The 19,763-nt window shown below is 38.9% G+C and overlaps 2 protein-coding genes across 6 annotated transcripts; one reads left to right on the forward strand and one right to left on the reverse strand.

The window, feature by feature from the left end:
- The first annotated feature begins 566 nt into the window (after positions 1-566).
- mmd2a (monocyte to macrophage differentiation-associated 2a) lies at positions 567-12,279 on the forward strand. Of its 2 annotated transcripts, XM_079456975.1 has the most exons (7): positions 567-918; positions 4,903-4,984; positions 6,040-6,200; positions 9,435-9,509; positions 9,638-9,739; positions 9,868-9,937; positions 10,538-12,279. In XM_079456975.1, the coding sequence occupies exons 1-7, from the start codon at positions 881-883 to the stop codon at positions 10,739-10,741; spliced, it is 732 nt and encodes a 243-aa protein (XP_079313101.1). In that variant the 5' UTR covers positions 567-880; the 3' UTR covers positions 10,742-12,279. The 2 variants fall into 2 exon arrangements, with proteins under 2 accessions (XP_079313101.1, XP_079313102.1); XM_079456976.1 differs by lacking the exons at positions 567-918; positions 4,903-4,984 and adding an exon at positions 5,650-5,951.
- On the reverse strand, positions 12,053-19,721 carry ap5z1 (adaptor related protein complex 5 subunit zeta 1). Of its 4 annotated transcripts, none has more exons than XR_013786692.1 (18): positions 19,320-19,444; positions 19,070-19,207; positions 17,785-17,968; positions 17,564-17,708; positions 17,275-17,387; positions 17,011-17,179; positions 16,832-16,873; positions 16,280-16,420; positions 16,158-16,195; positions 15,035-15,197; positions 14,777-14,955; positions 14,565-14,707; positions 14,283-14,435; positions 14,013-14,124; positions 13,748-13,845; positions 13,567-13,673; positions 12,871-13,085; positions 12,194-12,755 (listed from the first exon to the last, which is right to left on the reverse strand). XR_013786692.1 is itself a non-coding variant. In XM_079456973.1 (18 exons), the coding sequence occupies exons 1-18, from the start codon at positions 19,358-19,360 to the stop codon at positions 12,485-12,487; spliced, it is 2,478 nt and encodes an 825-aa protein (XP_079313099.1). In that variant the 5' UTR covers positions 19,361-19,444; the 3' UTR covers positions 12,194-12,484. The 4 variants fall into 4 exon arrangements, 2 of the variants coding, with proteins under 2 accessions (XP_079313100.1, XP_079313099.1); XM_079456973.1 differs by having other exon boundaries at positions 13,541-13,673; XM_079456974.1 differs by lacking the exon at positions 16,832-16,873 and having other exon boundaries at positions 12,053-12,755; positions 13,541-13,673; positions 19,320-19,721.
- Positions 19,722-19,763: the final 42 nt, after the last annotated feature.

Raw genomic sequence — 19,763 nt, forward strand, 5'->3', positions numbered from 1 at the left:
TGTGGCCCACTTAAGAAAAAGACTCAACCAGATCTGTGCCATAATTCCACCAACAGTGAGCCAATTTGCTCTTTGTAGATATATCGCTTAATTGCTCCCCGAACTCTTTGGATCAAAGCGTCTGCTAAATGACGGAATGTAAATGTAATGTAAAATTTACCGTAATAAATAATGATGTGGCCCATATATGTTCAGCCATGCCATAGGCCAGACGTGACAGATTATTTTCACATGTGGCCAAATATGCTTGCTATCTGGGTAATGACCAGTTTAACGGAACATAAAGCCAGTTCGTTAACCATTAAGGTAAAATGTCCTTTTCCGATCTTTCCTCAAACCATTGCCAGCTTCCAGAAATTGCGATGGTTTCGTTTTTTAACGACTTTGCTAAAGATTCACCAATGCGACAGAAAAAGTTTAGTCTTGTGTGTTTTTAAACATCTCTGAAACAAATATCCGGTACATGTCAAATGATGTGTAGAAAAAATAGCTGTTTGTTGCCGAGACGGCGTTTAAAGTTTAAAGCAAAGGGGCGGGGAAAGGATTCAACACACAACATTACATGCACGGCATTCCTGAGAGAGAGAGAGAGAGAGAGAGAGAGAGAGAGAGAGAGAGAGAGAGAGAGAGAGAGAGAGAGAGAGAGAGAGAGAGAGAGAGAGAGAAGTCGTGAAACGGTGCTTATAATAAATCCAACACAACCCACAGTTACTATTCTCGCATTTTGCTCTCGTGCAGCGACTGATCAGCGCGAGTCTTCACGTCACGTGAGTGTGGAAGCATTACAGCTTCTGAAGAGTTTAGGACACACAGTAATACATCCGGAGTCTATGTTCAGTCTGTCCTCCCGGAGAAACATCCCTAGCGAACATGTACAAATATGCACAGTATGGATTTTAGGAGCACGAAGTTCGGCAGGTAAAATCCATCTTATGCATTATTCATAAAGGTTTGTCATATTGCCTGAATTATATATATTTTAGCGGGTAACGAATGTTTGTTCACTTGTTTACTTTACTAAATGTTTAAGTAGTCCTCAGAGAACAGCATCCTGGGAATGTTTCATTCCATTTTCTTTTTAATCAAATTATTTACAAAGTATACAAACTTTGGTTTCGTGGTAGTCCCCTTTTGAATTTTATGAAGCACAAAACAGTTTTTTTGTACATTGAAGTAGGCTAAACATTTGATCAAAACATCTGGATGTTGATGAATAAATCGTAGAGTAGCTACATGTGTCCTATGGTGTGACATTTTGAATACAAACAGTTACTATAACATTGTTTTATATTTCATATAAATTAGAAATGATATTTTTTGCCGTCACACCATAGGACAAATCTGCATATTAGACTGTCAACTACCCATATACAGCCGCAGAGCATTGAGAAGAGCATTCCAAATGTTCATTTATTCATAATATATAGATGTGTTGTGGTCATTCCAGTCCAGTGTCTGTTGAATATCAACAAAATCAAACCTCACGAGTGACATAAAGTCGTCATCCAGCAGCAAGGTGAAAGACTGACAGCATGACAAGACACATGAAAACTGTGATCAAAAGCGTGGTTATCACATAAATGTTTTTATGTTAAACCTCCCCTAAATGCATGTGCACATATTACTGTTGTATTACTTAAAAGCGAAAAGGATCTTAAAAGCACAGAGCATATTTTCTGTTATTTTCACCTCTTTCTCCAGGTCTCATTTTATGCAAATAAATGCAAATAGAAACAATATTTTTATTTGACATTTGATAAAAAATATTGTTTGTAGTTCACAGAACGAAACAAGTACAACAATTTTACCAAAGTTTGACCTGTAAACGGTAAATTCTCAAACACTGAAATGATGCTTTGAAATGGTCTCTTAGTTATTTGCCGCGGCTGAACCATCCAGCGTTTGACTTAAAAGGTATCAGTCCCTTTAAATTATATTATTAATAATAATCATTTAAATATATTTCCTCGTAACAGCAAACCTTCTTACGTTTTACACATAAATTGTAATTCTGTGTGGCTCTCTCAAAAAGTGACAATAAATTACACGACTTATTGTAAATTTATATACACTGTATAATTATAATTACATACTTTGCCTTTATGTGCAGATATTATAAATGTGTTCATATAGTGTTGTGTAATGGCAAATTTAGTCAATGTCAGTTAACATCAGGCAAACAGTTAACTGGCTCAGTATTTGCCTTTTGAGATCTTTGCTCCCAGGAAATGTTCACTAGGTTAGATGACATGTACAAATGTCATAATCTTATTTGCTAATCTCTTTTCTGTTTCATTGTGAGCACTTTGTTTGTTTTTATGATGTTATATGTCCAAAACATGAAACCTCTTTACTCACAAATAATGCACCATGAACTTACTTAGCGTAAGATAATTTTCAGTTGAGTCATAAACATGTCATCACTTGATCCGTTTCATTTAACCTTGAAATCTCAGAATTGTTACACAACAGGTGCCCTTTACTCTTCTATAGTATTATAAACAACAGTCTTGTATGGAAGCCATCTGAATGCATGTTTGGGTTTAAACGCGATGTTTTGGCATGTGTTGTGTGGTTAGTACATTCAGCGATAAATCAGTCATTTCTTTCTTTCTGCAAGAATTTAGCTCAAGTGAAATGCAATATTTGACTTGGATTGCCAACATCTAAGATTTAGATATTGGACTGTGTGTTTTCAGTTATTTGATATAACAATACGAAAGAGTAATCTGGTCATATGAACAATGAACTTGTGTTGTAGAAAAATAACATTTGTGTAGGCCTCTTGAGAGGACATTTTGGCTCAAACTCAAGACCAGCATTGTGTATCATCTTGCTGCAGACATCACTGACTATGTAAACAGTCAGATTATTACTGTGTATGCTATCTCTGGTGATGTGCCGTGGATGAGTCCCTACAGTGTGCCATATTCTCACAGTAGCAGATCAGCCTGACAGATTTACACCCAGACTTCAAAGTTCAATCCACACTTACAGTGCTTTTAGCTGTACAATTGATCAATACAATATTATGAGAATCCTAACCTTCAATGTAAAAACTGTAATTTTACTGTTAATACTTCTAGTATAATTTTACGAGTTTTTACAGATTTTCACATATTTTTCAAATACGGTCAAAAACCACCAAATGAAACAAAAATACTGCATTCATTAGAAAAATAGGAAAAACGTATGGAAAAACAATATTTTTACGGTTTATTTCTGTCGCCCCAGCTGTCACTGTTTTTTTACAGGATTATTTTGCAGTGTTGGCTTTACTGGCACCAGTGATCATAAAGAAAACACCTAAAATAAAATCATTTATATCAATGTATTTAACTGCAGGAACACAAATAAATATTCAATACAATATACTAATCAATATTTGATATTATTTCGCATCTGCATAGTTTGATTATGACATTCAGCATATTATAAAACTCTCAGCATAAAATATGTGACTAATAGTGCCATAAACAAGTAATGTTCAGCTTGTTATGGTGATAAACCGTGGAGAGATTTCATAATCGGAATATGGAAGTTAAAAAAGCAGAAGTTCATTTCTGTATTATGTTTGCTTAAGAGTGTGGGCAGTTTATCATATGTGGATCTTATTAGCTCAACTAAAGCATTGTAACTACATTAAATATTGATGTTTAGTCAAACGAAAGTAAATTGAAAGTGTTATGAAAGCGTGTTTCGTAACATAGCAACTTGTTTATGTAACCTTTGTTTGAGTGCGTTAAGTGCCCTCATTTTCTTCCATAAGACTGCAACAAGGCAGAGTTCAAAATGTAATTTAATCAAGAAATATAATCAAGAAACAAAGTCAGAGGGTTTGCACGGCTTGGTGATCTTCATTTATTCTGGTTAGCAGTCTACCCCATTTCTCTGTGTCCTCATGCACATTAATTAAATCACTCCGATAAAGAGAGTTCAGGGGAAATAAAAAAAGAAAATCCTAAGCCTCAGGTTGGCATGGAGACTGTGACATCATCATTCAATACATCAGCAGCTCAAAGTAGCATAAAAGACCTTATTCTGAACAGGATTAGCTTTGACGTTTGGTACAAATGCTAGGCAACCATGGCATACAAGAAAATTCCAAAAATGTGATCTGAATGGATATTGTTTTTGGGGGGACTCCAAACAAGAGGGTTACCTAACCTGATCACCATGGTCATAATACACAATTGGTATCATCTGAGTTAACCTGTGACATGCAAAAACTTGAATTTAAAGGGATACTTTACTACCAAATCAAAATTCCCCCATGTTTTACTCACCCTCAAGGCCTCCTGACTGAATATGACTTTCTTCTTGAAGAATAATGTAGTTGGAGTTATAATACCACGTATCATTTAATTCCAAGCGGTAGAATGGGAGTGAATGGGTGTTGACTTTTTGAAGCTTCAATTTTTATTTGGTAGATAGGTATACCTTTAAAATGTTAGTTCTCCCAAACATGAAAATTCTATCATTATTTGCTCACCCTCTTTTCATTTCAAACCTGTATCCCTATCTTTCTTCTGAAGACCATTTTGAAGAATGTCAACCGAAACGGTGGTACCCATTGGTTTTGTGTCTATACAGTAAAAGTGAATGGGGAACCACCATTGTTTGGTTACCAACACTCTTTAAAACTTGTTCTGCAAAAGAAAGAAAGTCATAAATGTTTGAAATGAAATGGGATACAGAATGCACACTGCTTTTGGCATTTTTGATCAGATTTTCTGACTTTAAAATTCTTTACTGTTAAAACTGTGAGAATATAGGACCTTAAAAGTAATTGATATTGTGTAAAGTAGTGTTCTTTATAAAAATACCTGGTGACTAATTGGTTAAACACTCTTATTGAATTGAACAAAGCTCTAGGTTGACATTTGAGTTTTTTGAATTCAGGTTTATGAACAATCGTGTCCCGTCGAGCAAGAGATACCAGCCAACCGAGTATGAGCATGCAGCCAACTGTGCCACCCATGGAGTAAGTGCAGTATTTCTTATCACATTCACATTCAGAGGAGTGACACCCCAGAGCCAAAAAATGTTTTATCGTTATGAAACCTCAAAGAAAACATGTATAACATAGGTAGAAGAACAGAAACTGGAAGGGTTTGTTTATATTGAGCCGTAACCTGTGGTTTTGAAGATTATATTTGCAGAAAGACAAGAAAGAAGGTTTTCATGGCTTTCTATGACACAAAAGGATTAGACTGGTCACAATAAAACCAGTTTTAATGATTCTCATGACAAAGATTGTGTGGTGTAATACCTCTCATGAACATCAACAAACAAAATAATAGAAAGTTATAGTCCCAAAATTTAGATCACATCTATTAATATCTTTTTGGACGATAATTTGCTTGAGACATTTTTGGATCCTTCTTTTTGTTCATTGTGAGCTATTTTATCTGGTGTGGCCTTGGTGATGTTGTTTGTTTAACATCCTGCTCTTTAATCCCCACCTCTCAGAACCACACATCTGGCATGCCCAGTTCATGAGCTGCGTCACGAGACACAGACTACACACCAAATCCTCTCTGATCCCTCCATCTTCTAGTATATGTTGGTATCCATGCTGAACAGATCCAGCTTAGACCAGCATTCATTTTCATGCTTTTCTGTGTTGGTATAGCATGTGAAGATATTGTAGTAATAACGCTTGTTAGCTTGTCGGTAACTGTTCAGATGCTATAAATGGTGGGATATGTTAACTATATAGATGTGTATATGAGAGTAGTTATGAGTTTACAGACATGTGATGACAAATTTGTCAAAGTTCTACACACTACACGTTTCAATTTTAAATGTCCTTCACCGTGCAATTACAGTAAATAAGATGGAGGGGTTGACATGGCTTTTACTATAAATGGAAGTGCATTAAGAAAATTAGACATCAAATGCGGACATGAAAAACTGAATCAACTGACATTGATTCACATTTTGATGAGGTAAAGAAATGTAAAATAATATGTGTTGTTATTGATCACAAAATTTTTCGACAGTATTAAAACATAGTGACTGTCATCCTCTGTTTAGTTTTGGATCATTCCCAGTATCATGGGAAGCTCAGTGCTGTACGTCCTGTCTGATGACCAGTGGGAGACCATCTCTGCATGGATGTATGGTACAGGTCTGTCTGGGCTCTTCATCATGTCGACCATGTTCCATACTGTAACCTGGAAGAAAAGTCATCTCAGGTGAGAAATCAGGTGACTGTGTTTATAGTGATGTTCAATGTTACACAATCTGTTACAGTGTGTTGTGTTTTATTTAAAATCACTATCATGTTTTTCAAACTAAGGCAAAGCTTTTATTGATTATCAGTATCTGAGAGACGGGTGATACATAATGTTTAAAATAATTATGTTATAATGTTTTAAAATGTCAACTGATACCCAAAAAACTCTCACCCAGATGTGTATGATCACGTGTAGTTTTGAACGAGCAGTTCTAAACAGGGTATGTTCAACAAATATTGATATAACTGAAATATAAATATAAATAAACACATTTATTGCAACCACTTACCGTTACACACAGATATTGTGCAATTCATGCACAGTTTATTTTAATCTTTAGAAATGATCAACATATCTTTATTACGGTCTCCTTTTATTTGTTCCCGCCTAATCTTCTCGTGTTTCAAAGGTGAAAAATACTGTTATACATTATTTCACTTAGCAACTTAAATACTTTAATATTTGAAGTAATAAAATAATAGATTAAAATGAAGATGAAGAATCTAAAGATCTACAGAAGGAACAGATTCAGAAATGACTAAATAAACATGCTCATTACAAAGTGACTTGGATGGTTCACCCAAAACTGAAAAATCTGAAATAATGTAAGGTGGTTTCAAACATGTATGCATTTCTTTGTTCTGCTGAACACAAAAAAGAAAAATGTTTGGATGAATGTTAACAATTTTCAGTTCTGGGACATTGTAATATATTTTGTTCTGTTGAACACCAAATGATATATTTAGAAGAATTTAGGAAAACAACAGTTCTGGAGCACCTTTGACTACCATAAATTTTTTCCAGCCATAGTAGTATCACGTGTAGCGGGTATACAGTGGGATAGAATCTGAAAAGGTATTTTAATAAATCCACAAAAGAACATATCAGTACAAACGAGCAATAGAATCACACAAAAATATAAACAATAGCCGAAAAAAACTGAGGATAACACAGGCGCTGCGTCTCGAAATCGCCTACTTCCATACTATATAGTAGGCGAAAATAAGTATGAGTCATGAATAGTATGTCCGAAACCTCGGTATGCAAAAAACAGTAGGCGAGAAATACCCGTATGGACCAGCGGAGATTCGGGAGACGAAGGAGAACTGGGCGGGACCAGCGGAGACTCGGGAGACAAAGTAGAGCTGAACGGGACCAGCAGAGACTTGTGAGACAAAGAAGAACTGGGGGGGACCAGCGGAAACTCGGAAGACGAAGGAGAGCTGTACACGACCAGCTGAGATGAAGGAGAGCTGGGCGGGACCAGCGGAGACGAAGGAGAACTAGGCGGGACCAGTGGAAACTCGGAAGACGAAGGAGAGCTTTACACGACCAGCTGAGATGAAGGAGAGCTGGGCGGGACCAGCGGAGACTCAGGAGACGAAGAAGAACTGGGCGGGACCAGCAGAAACTCGGAAGACGAAGGAGAGCTGTACACGACCAGCTGAGATGAAGGAAAGCTGGGCGGGACCAACGGAGACTCAGGAGACGAAGAAGAACTGGGCGGGACCAGCAGAAACTCGGAAGACGAAGGAGAGCTGTACACGACCAGCTGAGATGAAGGAAAGCTGGGCGGGACCAGCGGAGACGAAGGAGACGAAGGAGAACTGGGCGGGACCAGCGGAAACTCAGGAAGACGAAGGAGAGCTGTACGAGACCAGCTGAGACGAAGGAGAACTGGGCGGGACCAGCGGAGACTCGGGAGACAAAGTAGAACTGAACGGGACCAGCAGAGACTCAGGAGACGAAGAAGAACTGGGGGGGACCAGCGGAAACTCGGAAGACGAAGGAGAGCTGTACACGACCAGCTGAGATGAAGGAGAGCTGGGCGGGACCAGCGGAGACGAAGGAGAACTGGGCGGGACCAGCTGAGACTCGGGAGACCTGGATGGGACCAGCAGAGACTTGGGAGACGACGGAGAGCTGGACAGGACCAGCGGAGACTTGGGAGACGAAGGAGAGCTGGACGGGACCAGCGGAGACTTGGGAGACGAAGGAGAGCTGGACGGGACCAGCGGAGACTTGGGAGACGAAGGAGAGCTGTACACGACCAGCTGAGACGAAGGAGAGCTGGACAGGACCAGTGGAGACTCAGGAGACAAAGGAGAGCTGGACGGGACCAGTGGAGACTCAGGAGACAAAGGAGAGCTGGACGGGACCAGCGGAGACTTGGGAGACGAAGGAGGGCTGTACACGACCAGCTGAGACGAAGGAGACAAAGGAGAGCTGGACAGGACCAGTGGAGACTCAGGAGACAAAGGAGAGCTGGACGGGACCAGCTGAGACTTGGGAGACGAAGGAGAGCTGGACGGGACCAGTGGAGACTCAGGAGACAAAGGAGAGCTGGACGGGACCAGCGGAGACTTGGGAGACGAAGGAGGGCTGTACACGACCAGCTGAGACGAAGGAGAGCTTTACGGGACCAGCGGAGACTCTGTAGACGAAGGAGAGCTGTACGCGACCAGCTGAGACGAAGGAGATCCATGTGAATGGGTGCCGTTGCTGTTCTGTTACCAAAATTCTTCAAAATATCTTCTTTTGTGTTCTGCAAAAAAAGAAAGTCACGCAGGTTTGAAATGACATGAGGGTGAGTAAATGATGACAGAAATTTATTTTTTGGGTGAACTATCCCTTTAAGCACAAAAGTAATCTGAAATAAAACCTTGAATTTACTGCAAACAAAGAGTAGTCATGTATCAACTGTTGGCATACAGATGTCTGATTATTTCTTGTCATCGCCTATGTTGACTCAGTCCACATAAAGGCCAGCTCCACCTTCATAATCTAAATGATCAGCATAGCACAATTTGCTCCGAGCTATTACCAAAATACCATACAGACTTATAATATGTCATCAGTTTTGACAATTTGAACTCCACCTCTCAATCTCAAAGGCATGTGGGACATATAGACCCTCCCACAGACAGTTCGCATGAATCTGTAGACATTATAACATGGGCCTGTTGGTTCATGTTAAGATTTCTCTTTGTGATCAAGTTCTTCTTGGATGTAATTATGATTAAATTCACCAAAACAAAGACAAATGTTGTAGTTATGGGTGTGGTTTACACATTTACATTTGAAGGCAATCTTTTTACAACACAAGCAATAGATTTTCGAAAGTTAAATGTGTGAAAAGTGTTACAATACAATAATATAATAAATATAAGAAGATTTGTCTTGGTGTTACAGAAAGGTGGAGCAGAGCTTCCACATGTGTGACAGAATGGTGATATATTTCTTCATAGCTGCATCCTATGCGCCCTGGTGAGTTAATGATGTTGTTTCTGTCTGTGAACTATGTTAACAATGGCAGTTTACATATACAGGTTTCATAGAGATGAATTTGAATTACGGAGGTGTGACTGAGGAGTATGTGCATGTTGTGTGTATAGGCTGAACCTGAGGGAGTTAGGACCCTGGGCTGTGCACATGCGCTGGTTGGTGTGGATCATGGCTTGTGCTGGCTCTGCCTATGTCTTCTTTTTTCATGAAAAGTAGGCACACACTATTTTGTGGATGTTTCTGACATCAATGTCGCTTTTCGTACTTTTTCCAAATATAATTGCATTGAATTGTGCAACTTTATTATCTATAATATTTCAAATTATTGTGTTATTTTCAGAAACAAAATATTAGATTTGTTGTGCTACAGTGCCATGGCAGCTGTTCCTGCACTTGTTCTTCTGTCAATGGTATGTGTGAACATCACCTATGTGTTTTTATTGGTTTGTATGGTAATATCAGTTGTTAACTATTGAAAATTGGAATCAAGAAAAGGGATAAAAACAGTCCCTGTCCATTTACATTTAAATATGAATTAAATATTGAATTTTGATTCATGAAGCGGTTCAACATTTAAAGTAACAGTTCACCCAAAAATGTAAATGTTGTCATCGTTTACTCATCCTCTTCTCATTTCAAACCTTTATGACTTTCTTTCTTCCGCAGAACTCAAAAGATAGTTTGAAGAAAGTTGGTAATCGATCAGCACTGGCCTCCATCAAGTCTATTGTATGGACACAAAACCAATGCAAGTGAATGAGGGCCAGTTACCAACATTCTTCAAAATATCTTCTTTTGTGTTCAGCGGAAGAAATAAACTCGTACAAGTTTGAAATGACACTGAAAGATGACGGAATTGACATTTTTGGGCGAACTATCACTTTAAAACAGGGCTAGTCAATACTTACAGGTTGACATACAGTACAACCCTGACTATTTTTGTATAAAGACCCTTGCATTATTTATCAGGGGTATAGTCACCCTTTAAATCATACGTTTGTGTTTTTTAGCCAAACCAAGAGGGTGTGTTAGAGCTGTTGGTGGGCGGAGTCTTCTACTGCCTGGGCGTTGTCTTCTTCAAGAGTGATGGCCTCATCCCATTCGCTCATGCCATCTGGCATGTCTTTGTAGCATTAGGAGCTGGTATACAATATTACGCCATCTGGAGGTACTTGTATGCAACCGGATCCAGCCAAATAAAAATATCCAGGTGACGGACGTAGAAGCCCTGATGTGTTTTACACATACAGGGTTCAAGACAATGTGACGTGCCTTTGTATCCCTCTATATTAATCGTAGATGGGGTTATAGTACTGTTGTATTAAAATGTATTTTTATATAGAACAACGTTCACGTTTTTAACATAAAAGTGTTTGGGTAGGTGTGCACCGTCTAGACAGTTTTTACGGGTAGGCTATCGTCTTAACCTGCTGCCATAAAGTACTGTTCAGAACGTCTGTGTTTACATGTTATCTTATAAAACATGATGAAACTATCTTAATAACATTCCACATGAGAGCTACACTTACTGCCTTTAGAGACTTGATCTGTACTCAAGTACACAGAATGCACATTGATTGACAGGGTTTGGCTTTAAAGTTGTGTTTTACTGTAAGTTAGGTACTACTGTCATGTTGTAGCAACATGCTGTACAACAGTTTTAGAAATCGCTTTCTAAATATAATCTAATGGATCTTTTTGCGTTATGGGTTTGTTTAAGATGGAAAGCTATACACTCTAAAATACACTTTTTAAACATGAGGCTGGGTTTAGAGATCAACCTTAGGTTGAAACAACCCAGCATTAGTGTAATGTAGAGGATTCTTTACATAAAATTAAACATTAAAGCAATTCAACTCTCACAGGGTTATTTTATCTGTTATTATGAGTGTTATGAGCTTTGGCTCTTGCAGCTGTCAAACACCTGTCAAAAGCAGAATGTACTTTTCTAAATATTAACTTTAAAGAAAATCTTGTGCACCCGGAGATTTTTGAATGTTATCTGAGGTTTATTTTTAGATTTGTGTTCAGTGGTTGTTGAAGCTGTGCTTCAGTTCTCTAACTAATAAAGCTCTAATGTGAATGCAGCTGTGTTTCATCACCGAAAGTTCTGGGTTCAATACAAGTCAACTTTCATCTGAGGCGTGCTGTCATGTGTCTACGCTAGAGCTTGTTTAAAGTGGAAGTGTGCAGTTTGTTTTTCTATACTAGAAAGATGTGTTATTGGATCAGTAAATCTTGAGTGTCATTGTAGCAGTGGAGTGAACTACGATTATGTGTAGTGTACGGATCGATTTTTGTTTCCCTTTCTGGTATCACAGCATATGTCATGTGACCATATGTCATGTGTCCAGGAGCTGAAGAAACTGGATGTGTCATCTTTATAATGAGGAATCAGTAAGGGTTTTAAGACACAAATCTCATATATTAAGGCAAGTGCAATACTGTAAACCTGCTATTACTTTTTCCTGTTTCAAGGATGCTGTTAACAATCTCTATTGAACCCAGAACATAATTAAGATGATACATGTTTAGCACTGAAAGTTGAAACGTAAAATTTAAGTTTTTGCTTATTTTTGTATTAATGCCACTAGAAGCATTTTGTTACCCTCAAATTGTGTTCCTTTAATGTCTATTCTTCATATGTTTAACAGATGTTTTCTAATAATTGTAAGTGCCACAGAAACATATTTATTTAATTTACCTAAATTCACACTTGACAATCATTTTAATAAAGCAAGAAATACACCATAAACCTGTTGAGTCTTGATTCTGCCTCCTGTTTGTCTCAATCATCAGTACTCGCAAAACAAGCAAACCTGAGACTCAAGACGAACCGCTTGTCCTCTGAATCTTATGCACTTTCAGTTTCTCATTTTCTCTCTTCTCATTGACATAAATCCTTTCTCTATTACACGCAATATCACATACAAAAAAACCAATGTCCCAGTCATACTTCATGTGGGCAGTACGCTGGAGTGTCTGTGGAGGAGTGTGCTGATTGTTCTCATGCTCTGAGGCAGTGCGGTGTTGGTATCTCTGTGCCAGCGGGGTCCGTCTCCTCCAGCTGAAGGGGCCAATACAAACTGAGCCACATTTGGTAACTTGAGCAGGTTAATGAGTTCATGCGCTCGGGTGATGATCTCCTCAGAGTCCTCCTCACTGTAGCACGCTGTCACAGGAGCGCTGCGAGCAAACAGGCGCATCTTAGACAGGAAGAGCGACACCCTGAGACAATCACAAATAAACGGAGAGAGAATTAGTCATGTCCAGATGGGTAAGACTGATCATGCATTCCTGTTGAGAATAAGGATGAGATTTAGTCTTTATAATTTCGGTGTACCTGGGGATGAGGTCCTGACTGCGTGTGGCCAGTTTAGCCAGTGTGGTCATGAGCACGGTGATGAGGCGAGGGGAGAAACTCGGAGGGCTGGCTGACTGTCGCACCTGTGTTAACTCAAACAGCACCGCTTCCAAACTCTCGAAAAAAGAGGTGATGAGCTCAACGCTGCAGCGGGTGTCGTAGGACACAGACAGATACTCGCCGATGACCCACACCTGCACAAAAAATACCATCACCTTAAAGAGATAGTCCACCCAAAAATAAAAACTCTGGCATGAATTACTCAACCTGAAGTTGTTCCATATCTGTATACATTTCTTTGTTTGGTTGAACACTAAGACAGATATTTGGAAAAATGTCAGCAAAGTAATATTTCTATGTTGTAGGTGAAAAAAATGTTGTATGTTTTTCTTTGTTCTATTCAAGATATTTAGAAGAATTTAGGAATACAAACATGCCCGGTTTGTTTTACACCTCTGACAATCTAATTTGCTAACATTCTTCTAAATATCTTTCTTTGTGTTCAGGTAGAACAAATACATTTCTACAGCTGGGAAAAACTTGATGTTGAGTAATTCATCTGAGAATTTTCAGTTTTGTATGGAGTATCCCTTTAAGAAGTGAAATACCATGATGTTGTTTATCATAGCAGGGCTCTTTTTGTCCTCACCACATGTGTGTAGAAGTCTTCCTTACTGTAAATGTTGGAAGGGGAACCTACAAAGTCCAAGAGCTCTCTGGACTGATCCACGATCAGTGGTGGGTGGAGTTTACACAAGGTCTGCAGGTGAGTGCTGAATACCCTATATGATAAAATATGCATGTGAAGTCTATTGTTTTTAAATGTAATGTGTCAAAACATCTCAAAGTGCCTGACCTTTGAACCTCAGCATGATAAGTCCTGATGTTGTAGAGCAGACTGCTTCTCTCCAGCAGCACCAGCATCAGTTGGTTCATCAGTTTCTCATCAGATATCTTCCACAATTGAGACACAGTTTAAATCTGTTGTCATGTCATTTTTTATTACATTTAAAACCAAATACTTTGCCATTAATTACACAGTATGTTTTTAAGAGGTTGAGGTCTGTTTACTAGTGATTCCCACCTACGACATCCCATCCCATTTAACCCCTGACAGATACCTGAGTGACAGTGTTGAAGTACACGTGCAGAAGCACCGGGACGACCTGAGCACACCGCACAACCCGTGGACTATCTGCCATGTCGGCCAAGATCTCGTGAAGCATTTTCAACCTACATCCAATTAAATACAGAGATAATCGTTAATCCATAAAATGCCCTAGTTTTCAAACACCATATTATATGTAATACACAAAAATAATCTAGCAACACAAATTCTGTTGAATTTCTCCATTTTATCTTATTTCAAACACATTCAGACGGCACGTCACCTGTCTATAGTGTCTCCAGTCCCTGCTTCAGGTCTGAGGATGTAAAGAAACAGACCCCTATAGGATGGCTGGCGAAAAGCATCTAAACAGGCAGCCACCTTCGCCCCCTGCTGGTCCCACAAGGTACGGTCAGAGGCCTGATAGCATGCTGACCTGCAGCGAGATCACAACACCACGATTGACTTTCACTGCATGCCACCACTAGCATAATCATTATGCTATTTATAAAGACATTCTCAAAATTGCTCTTATTATAAAATCTTAGAAAACTTAGTACAGCACCTGTGCTGGAGATCCAAGGCTGCTGCCAAGCAGGGCAGATCCAGGATGGTGTGCAATAGCTCGATGGCTGTATCAGGAGCTAATAATGATGGCACCAGCTCCACAAACTCAGAAATCAACCCCGGGCTGTTCCAAGCCAAAAACTGTGGGTAGAAACCTAGGATCAGTAATTAAAACTAGACAAAAACGTCACACTGGGATTGAGGGATCACCTTTAGGAGGTTAGGAAAGCTCGGCCTGTAGTTGGTCACTCTGGCTTGCAGCGTGGTGGCGTTAAAAAGACAGAACTGGATGAACTCGAAGGCGAGCATGGGCTCGTTGAACTGCTCGGCGGGACAGTGGCCGAAGAGCTGACGGAACACAGCCTCTGAATCCACTGCGGCCATCTCACCTGATGACAGAGCACATAGATGTAGATTCATGCTCTATTACACACATACTGACATGGGAGACTCTGGAAAAGGACGTACTGTGGTTGAGGTAGAACTGAGCGATGGGAATAAGAGCTCTGGAATAGGCCAGATCTCCGTTCACCCTGCCGTACAGGGCTTTGATGCAAGGAAAGGCACGGTACACATAGGATGGGTCCTCACCACAGATGATGTCCATGATAGACACCGATTCAACAATGCACTGTACAACAGAAAAACAAAGTCACAAGCTTCTGCCATTTTAAGGAATAGTTCACCATCAAAATGAAGATTCTGTTATTGTTTACATGCCCTCTTGTCATTTCAAACCTGTATGACTTTTTTCTTCTGCAGAACACAAAAGAAGATATTTAGAAAAATGTTGGTAATAGAAAACCGTCGGTCCCCCTTGACTTGCATTGGTTTTCATACAATTGAGGTCAATGGGGACCATCGCTCTTTGGTTACCAACGTTTCTCAATATATCTTATTTTGTGTTTTTCAGAAGAAATTCACACATGTTTAAAATGAAATTTGGGTGATTCAATTAAATCATTTTTATTTTGAAGATGAACTATTCCTTCAATGTAAATGTAAAATACTGCATGTTTACACAGACAAGACACAAATCAACACTCTTGTTTAATAAATGTTTTATGAAGTAGAAAAAATTAAGGTAATGAAGAAATAAAACTCTGCATCAGTTTACTTATCTGCACGCAAGTAATTTATCTAGGGCCATGTAAAATAGAAAGAAATACAATTACGTGATTGAGGTCATAGTAATTTAAGAATAATGCAGAAAATATGAGAATAAAGTTATAGTTACAAAAGATTAAAGTTGTAATATTTTGTGAATAAAGTAAAATGACGAACTTCACAAAATGATCACTTTATTCTCAAAATATTATATACGTTTATTTTCATATTGCTTTATTTATTTTTCCTTGAATCTTGTATTGCTATGCCTTCATTCTCATAATTTATTTCCAAAACATTATGACTTTAACTAATCTTATTTTCCACTGTCCCTAATCCGCCTTCATACCAATCAAACACAACACAATGAGAAATAAATTTAGACAAGAATGCAAAACAGAGGCACTTTCAATGGCAAGCTCTCAGACTTTGGGAGCTTACTGTTGAAACACACTTCTTGTAAAGGACTAACAAAATGACCCACCGCTTTCTGTAGCTCTGTATCTGTCCTCTTCAAAGCTTCTGCATTGTGAAGAACAGCAAGAAAGCAAGTTAGGCAGCAGAACGTACCATAATCTTCCAAATAAACATCTCTACAGCACTCACTGCGGTCGCTCTGCTCGATGAGCCGCTGACAGTACTCAAACGTCTTCTCTCTCAACCTCTCTTTGGGAGGAAGCAGTCGGCTGGAGGAGGATGTGGCCGACACCATGGACATTACTGAACTGTCCACCTCCGAGCGATCGTCTACATCAACAGACCAAGCCCACATTACAGCAGACTACAACATACACTCCAACAGGCATATGAAAAAGACAGCAGGATTTAAACAGTGACATTGAAGGGTTTAGTATATGACCGGACACAAAGAAAGGGGTACGTTTAGAATGACATACTGCTCATACTGTTTTTGCAGAGCGTGCATAGAACAAATGGCTTAAATAAGACATACATTCAGTTAAATGTGTGTAGAAGTGATCTGTAAGAAATCTGAACATCAATTTGATATACACAGCAGTTAACAATTTGTGATATTGTGGGTTATAAGTGCTTTGTTATTCTGATTGGACAAATGTTAATTTAAATGCGGGATTCAGATTTTTCAGACGTATAAAAGCCTTCCGATTGATCAGATCAGGCTTCGCACTTGCATCTTACCTTGGTGCTGTGATTGAATGAAATGCGTTCTTTTTAGTAGAGCTAGTAAAAATGGAAATTAGGCCTTGAGTTCTACTATTAACTACATTAAAACGTATGTGGACATATGGAGACGTTTCTAAAACCAACTAGGAAAACACAAATAATATATTCTGACAGATTTGGCCCCATAAAACTACCTGATTCAGCATTTGAAGTGCCGTCTGTGTCATAAGTGACCAGCCAACTTCTGATCATGGAGAACGTGTACATGTTCATCCACTGATCTTCAGTGTAGCTCTGACCCACACATAACACTGTGAAGAAATCTCCGGTAACCACCCCGTCCACCTCCATCAGTGGCGCCGGCTGGTGAGAAGACTCAATGTTATAACATTATGATAAACGTGATGTGAGCTTATTTGTCTGTGTATAGATGAATGAACTGAAGTAACAAACTCTACCTGTCGTGTTCTCGGTCCACTAAAAAACCCACCAGAGGACACTGATGCTCCTTGTTGCATACTTGCATATCGCAACCAATCCACCATCTTACGACTGACAAGGTTTACCTGATCTGGGTTTGGCACCACACAGCTTATGTTAACATAAGCAGGTTCACACAAACTTGTGAAGTCCATGACATACAGTATCATTAACACACATTCATGTTGCATTTTCTATTTTTAATTCAACTGAAAGATTGTGCAGATTATATATTTTATTTTTGTCACAAAAAATGTATAAGTTTACCATCTGTAATAATGTCTGGACTGACACTGATCATTTTGGATAATATGGGAAGTGTATGTTTGGAGATCTGGCCCTCGGACAGTCGAGACTCGAGGCTTTTCAGCAAGTGAAGACATAGAGGCATCAGATCCTCTTTATTCCCAGCCTACACACAGTAAGATGACTGCTTAGGTCCACATAAACACCACCTACAAATGCAACACAAGCAACCTGGGACTCACCTGGGACAGAACAACGCTCGCCACATAGCTGGCGGTCCTGCTGTCCTGACTGACATAAGAGCAGAGGCTGTGCACACTGAGAAAGATCTCCCGCAGTATAGAGCAAGACAAAACCTGAAGCTGCTCTGAACAAGAAGAAGTGCAAAGAACCGTCTGCAGCTTCTTCACCAGATCTGATGGAAGCCTGATGGAGCACAAGGTGCATCACCTATAACTATACTTCAATTACAACAACTGACACATGTTAAAAAATATGTTGAGGATATGAAGGCCGTGGTAAAGTTAGTTTGAATTTTGACATTCATTAGACATTCGGTTTCGTACCTGTTTTGAGCCCAAACTAGCTCAGATAGACATTGATATATTATGCCCTTTACGTCTCAGCAGGCTTAATTTCTAGAATATATATATATATATATATATATCAATTAACCATGCAAATGAATAAAAACAATTGAACCATGAGCACGACATTATGCTAGAAAACCGGAACTAAAATGTTCAGAAAAACATCCCTGTTATTGCACAAGGCTCAGTTTTTTAGAATCAGCCTTTAATAATAATTGCACAACTTTTAATGTTTGCAATGATGTAAATCCATTCAACGACAACAGCTTTTGAGATAAAGGTATCAAGTCAACTGTAGAATATTTAGAATATTATTCCCTGTAATGCACAAGGCTTGTTTTTCTAATTATGCCTGTATACAGCACTGACTCCTTATTTTTACATGTTTAAGACACGGTACCTACTGAAATTCATTCATTCATAACGCCGTTTCAGATAATCGTATGAAACCAACTGTAAGATATTAAGAACGCTATTCCCTATAATCACAAGGCTTGTTTTTCTGATTATGCCTGTATACGTTTATCTGAAACGGTGTCAGAGTTCAATGAATTTAAATAGGTACTCTAGTGCATATCAAAAATAAGGATTCAGTACTCTATATAACAACAATACAGGCATTATCAGAAAAACAAGCCTTGTGCATTATAGGGAATAATATTCCCAATAATGAATATCTCAAATTTAATGGATTTATATAATTGCATACATGAAGAGTTATTATAAAATACATAAAATGCTTATTCTTGTGCAATAACAGGGATGTTTTTCTGAAAATGTTTGTGCTGGTTTTATAGCATGATGTCATGTTGTTTAAACACTTGTAAAGGCTAAAGGGCATCATATATGTATGTCTACCCCAGTTAGTTTGGACTCAAAGGCATGAAACCGAATGAATGTCATGAAACGTCACACTAACGTTATGAATATAACTTACTCTCTACTGTATTTAGTGGCAGAAAGTATGAGATGAAGCCTTTGCAGCGAGTCCACTGTATCTCCGCCCTGATCTTTACTGTGAAGCAGCTTAAACACGCGCCCATAGAACTTCTGCAACTCATCCTCCTTTATTTCTCTGAGAGCGACATTCGGTTGATTTCAAAGAGTAAAAGATGTTTTTTCATGTATTAGTAGTACAGCTTCAAGTGACAATGTTTGATATGATAATTCAAGTATAAAAGCTTTACCTCGCTTGCTTGATCAAACTCTCCGTTGCCGCAGAAAACATCTTGAGCAAAATATAATAACATGTCAAAACATTAGAGAGCTTTAAACGTTTGCTCCGTCAGATTTGACGTCCTGACGGCGCATCACGTGACAACAATAGTTCCGCTTGTAGGCAGCGTGTCAACAACACGCCCAGGAACGGTTTTGAATATCATTTTAATGAAAAGTAATATTATATCAACTCAAAACTCGTGTGTTTTTATTCATTTATGGGTATTAAATCTTCTCAAAGGCACTAAAATGGCGTCAATTTAGCTTCGGTGAGAAACGGTGCTCGCAGACGGCGTTGTCACATGATATCACAGGTGACGGTGGACCAATCACAGCCTCTCGTGTGTTTCACGCGCCCCCTGCTGGAAACCGCTCGACCTTGGACTCAAATGTATATATTTATATATTGATAA

The sequence above is a fragment of the Barbatula barbatula genome (genome assembly GCF_947034865.1).
Source record: "Barbatula barbatula genome assembly, chromosome: 5".
Lineage (NCBI taxonomy): Eukaryota > Metazoa > Chordata > Actinopteri > Cypriniformes > Nemacheilidae > Barbatula > Barbatula barbatula.